General features: G+C 49.6%; 1 protein-coding gene across 1 annotated transcript in view; it reads right to left on the bottom strand.

The window, feature by feature from the left end:
• Positions 1-4037, bottom strand: part of CUNH20orf194 (chromosome unknown C20orf194 homolog) — a 116237-nt gene extending 112200 nt beyond the window's left edge. Inside the window, exons 1-2 of the mRNA XM_009290722.1 lie at positions 3913-4037; positions 3569-3766 (exon numbers count right to left, since the gene is read on the bottom strand). Of these exons, the coding sequence (XP_009288997.1) occupies positions 3569-3766; positions 3913-4037 (323 nt within the window). The remainder of the gene's footprint in view (positions 1-3568; positions 3767-3912) is intronic.
• Between the last annotated feature and the right edge of the window lie 359 nt (positions 4038-4396).

The raw sequence follows: 4396 nt of genomic DNA, 5'->3' as shown, positions 1-4396 counted from the left end.
GAGCAATTGTACTGTGCATCACTTGTTTTGTGTATTATTATTATTATCATATTATTATTATCATTTTATTTCAATTATTAAACTGTTTTTATCTCAACCCACGAGTTTTTCTCACTTGTGCTCTTCCAATTCTCTCCCCCATCCCACCGGGAGGGGGGGAGTGAGCGAGCGGCTGCGTGGTGCTTAGTTGCCGACTGAAATTAAACCACGACACCCAGGTAGTTAAACGAGAACTTCTCAGGTTTCGTTGCCTTTTATACACAGATGCCTCGTATCCGTGGTAGCTTGCTCTTTTCCCCACTGGACTGTCATGGTAGGACCGTCAGCATCACAGATGCTACACTAAGAGGTATCGGTGCTATGACTATTTGGTCACTGCTCCAGCAGCTGGGCCCAAGGTTGGAGCCAGTAGCCCATAAAGCAGATGTAATGAAGATCTAATGATCTCATATGCAAGGGAACGGACTTGGGCTGCAAAGTCAAGCGGACAGGAACAAAACAAGTCTGATGAGGAGCGGCTGAGGGAACTGGGATTGTTTAGCCTGGAGAAAAGGAGGCTGAGGGGAGACCTCATCGCTCTCTACAACTCCCTGAAAGGAGGTTGTAGCGAGGTGGGGTCGGTCTCTTCTCCCAAGGAACAAGCGATAGGACGAGAGGAAACGGCCTCAAGTTGTGCCAGGGGAGGTTTAGATTGGACGTGAGGAGAAATGTCTTTACTGAAAGAGTGGTGAAACATTGGAACAGGCTGCCCAGGGAAGTGGTGGAGTCCCCATCCCTGGAAGTATTTAAAAGACGTGTGGATGTGGCGCTTAGGGACATGGTTTAGTGGGCATGGTGGTGTTGGGTCGACGGTTGGACTCGATGATCTTAGAGGTCTTTTCCAACCTCAATGATTCTATGATTCTATGAAACTATCTTTGGCATCATCCCTTTGTGCATCCTGCCTGGACATTGAACGAGGACGTTACCGGGTGGAATAGGTCTTTTTGCAAGACCCCTGTGCATTTTCTGCTTGGTTTTTTTGTTTCGAATGAATGTGGGGAGTTGTACCAGGCGAGAAAAACTCGCTGCCTTCTTGCAGCCCTTGATGTCTGCAGGCTGCATGGTTGCTTTAGCATGGGGGTAAGGCTTACCCCAGGGTCTTTGTCCATCTGAGATGCTCATCCCTAATGCAGGCGCCAGCCCAGCTGTATAAAGGCAGCACAGATGAAGCTCCCGCCCTTCCCCTCTTCGGGGGAATTTGGCAGCCCGGGTGGGATGCTAACGGCAGTATCTGTCACTGACTCATTGTTTATATCACTTAAAAGCCAATAAAGCTGCTACGTGGAAGGAAAGCCACCCCACGCACTGTCGGTGCCACGCGGCTCCTCAGCCCCATCCAGAGCCACAGCTGACGGTGCATCCCTGCTGCCAGGGTCGGGGCCAGAGGAGCAGGGAGGCCATGGGGACCTTGTCCTGTCCCCCTGTCCCCGCTCCATCCCTTCCCCTCCTTGGGCCAGGAGGCCTTCTTCCATGGCCAGCAGCCCCGAGATGCTCCAGCATCCTCCTCATGTCCTTGCTGGATGGGGGATTCAGCTTGTAGCCCACACTAGGGGTTTTCAAGAGAGGAAAATCAGGAAAACTATGAAAATAAGCAAGCAATGGTATTTTTACCTTTCCTATACCAGCACAGTTAATGCTAAGGGAGTTTGCAGATCTGGACAAAAAGAGGGAGGTTTAAAGAAAGTCTGAGCAGGAACAACCTCTGTTTTAATGAAAAGGCTTCAGAGATGCTGCAGAATCAGACTATTTAATCAAATTAATTAAATGACTGCAAGATAGACTCGTAGCATGGCTCGGTGAAAGGAAGGGGAAGAGAAGAGAGGCTGGAAATTGTGTGTTCTCTTTCTAGAAAGATGCTGAATTTATTTTCTTGTGCCTTGGTTCAGCCAGGCAGGTTTTAAATGCGACCTGCTCAGACCCGATCAGAAATCCTTGTTGTCGTACAGACACAGCAGCCTATCTTTATTTACCCAGGAATTTCTATAATACACAAACGCTTTGGGCAAACCCTTCTTTAGGATTTAAGCTTTATTTTTCATAGGCGTTTGAATGCAGGCTGGAGACATATCACCCTGACTTTTCCCTTCCCTTGTGGAAACAAGCAAGGCAGTGTGTCATAAATTCGTTCATTTTCCTTCACAAAGAGGACATTAACTGTCCCTGTTAATATCTTGCACTGCCTGGTAATGAAATATTTAATGCCAAGGTCTTTATGCTGCCCTCTGACTTGCCAAGACCACAAGGATGTGAATGAGGATATTAATTGCAGCAGAAGAAAGAAAAGGCCTGGAGAGGTCAGGGAAGAGTCTCAGGAGGAGCCCAGGAGCAGCAGTAGCAAAACATTTGTGATGAACACGTTATTTCCATGGAAATGAGGCGGCCCACTGGAATAGCGAGCAGTTTCATAGCCCGGCTTTACTGGCAAACACCGGCCTTGCCAGGGAGGGGGATGAGCTGAGACCTGGGGAGCCCGTCTGTCCCTGGGGGACGTGGGGTGACACCTCCACAATCAGCTCAAGGGCGCCAGTTGATGCTCGATGGCAATTTGGCCACTTTTTTTCTCAAAATCTCTCTACGTGGCAGGGTGAGGCTCCAAGGCAGTTTTTCCTGGCTCTGAAGGTAGAGCAGCCAAGGAAGGGGTGACCTCTTGGTCTTGCTCTGCCCCCCAGCACTTCGAGCATTGGCTTGGACAAGGCTACGCTTAAACGGGTTGATATGTAGGTGCAAAGTCTAAGGATTGCTTTTCCTATAGGTTTCTGCCCATGGAAAGAATGCTATTAATTTTTTTTTCCGTTGATCTAATCTGTCTGGTTTTCCCCTCAGTCAGCTGAGCTCATGAGTCACTTGTAACTCAGCAAAGGCAGTCATGGCAAGTCATGCCAACCCAAGCCCAGCTTCAAAACGAATCCGACCCGACCCTCCTCCCAAAGACTTCAGCCTCCCTTCATTAAGAGAAGCCTTGCTCTTTGCCTCTTCCGCTGTCAAGTGGGATTGGGGAAAAAAAATCATCTTTTTTTTTCCCCTCTGTGTCCTGTCTAGTTTCATAAATTATTTGTATAAATTCTGGCTTCTCTGAGCTGAAGCAGGCTCAATTTAAAGCAGTTATTATTCTCTGTGGGCCAGATCTTCGACAGATAAAAGAATGGTTCTTGTTGGCTTTATTCACAGATTTTGAGGCTGAAAGCCATCATTGTGTTTGTAATTGGACCCCCAGAATAATCCAGGCCATGGGATTTGGCTGAATTAATTTGCATTTCAAACATGGAGGTTTCAGAACAGAAGATCCTACAAATGGCCATAGTGGATCAACCTCAAGCTTCCCTTAGTCCCCGATCCTGGCTGCCCCTGGCTAATATCAGAGTATTACAGCAAGCGCAGGGCGGTCCTTCCCTGGACACCCCTCCCCAGCCTACAGCTCTCCATGGCTCAGTGGATGCCAGGGACAAACTGGATGGTCCTGTGTTTAACAGAGTTGGCCGATTGCTTTCTGAACCCGTGGAAAGTGGTGGCTTCCACATCAACTTACAGAAACCAGTTGTACTGGTTAACCCTCCTCTGTGCTGGTTTTGAACCAGCCAACCTGTAATCCCACTTGATGCCCCCGAACTGTTGCACCACAACGGCATGGATGGCTGTTCGCCTCCTCCGTGTGCCTCTTCTCAGGAGCACAGCCTTTAGGAAAAAAATGCCGGTCTTGACTTTGATCTTGGAGAAGTCATCACACCTACGTTAAGATATAGCTGGTGGTCAGAGGAGACAGGTTATTCCTCTCAACTGCAAACCTGGACCTATTCGTGAACCCACGCGCAGCCCCAACCCTGGAGCAGAGGGGTGCAGCCTGCCCGAGGCCTGATGTGGTCTCCTCCTCACTCTGCGGCCGGTCCTGCTCTGCTGCCTCCCTGAGTAGTCACCAGCACATCCGTGGGCTCCCCAACTTCTACCCCGTTGGTGGTGAGAGGGGTCCCTGTTGGCACCTTGCGCGTGTCAGCTGCCATCCCCCTCCCCACTGCCTCCAGAATGTCCCTTCCACAGCCCCTCTAGGCCAGGGGACCTCTTCACCCCTCAACTTTGATCAAACTGGACAAAATGTGGTGGTGGGACCTGAGGATCAGCATGGAAACTGCTCCCATCTCCAGGCATGGTGCTCAGCTTGGTCTTCCCCCAGTGCATTCACGGAGCCCTTGGCCTTCACGCACCTTCCTGCTTCTCATTAGTTTTAATTTCATTAATTTTCTCCTAAAAAGAGGACAAAAGATCCTGTTTCACTGGCCAGCCCCGCTCTGCACCTGCTTCTCCTGAGGGCAATCACAGACGTTGAACAGGACTTCACCAAATCACCGGTGCGCCAACAAAA

The sequence above is a fragment of the Aptenodytes forsteri genome, unplaced genomic scaffold (genome assembly GCF_000699145.1).
Source record: "Aptenodytes forsteri isolate BGI_AS27 unplaced genomic scaffold, ASM69914v1 Scaffold236, whole genome shotgun sequence".
Classification (NCBI taxonomy): domain Eukaryota; kingdom Metazoa; phylum Chordata; class Aves; order Sphenisciformes; family Spheniscidae; genus Aptenodytes; species Aptenodytes forsteri.
The sequence above is the reverse complement of the archived record's forward strand: the minus strand, read 5'-3'. Positions and strand labels throughout refer to the sequence as shown.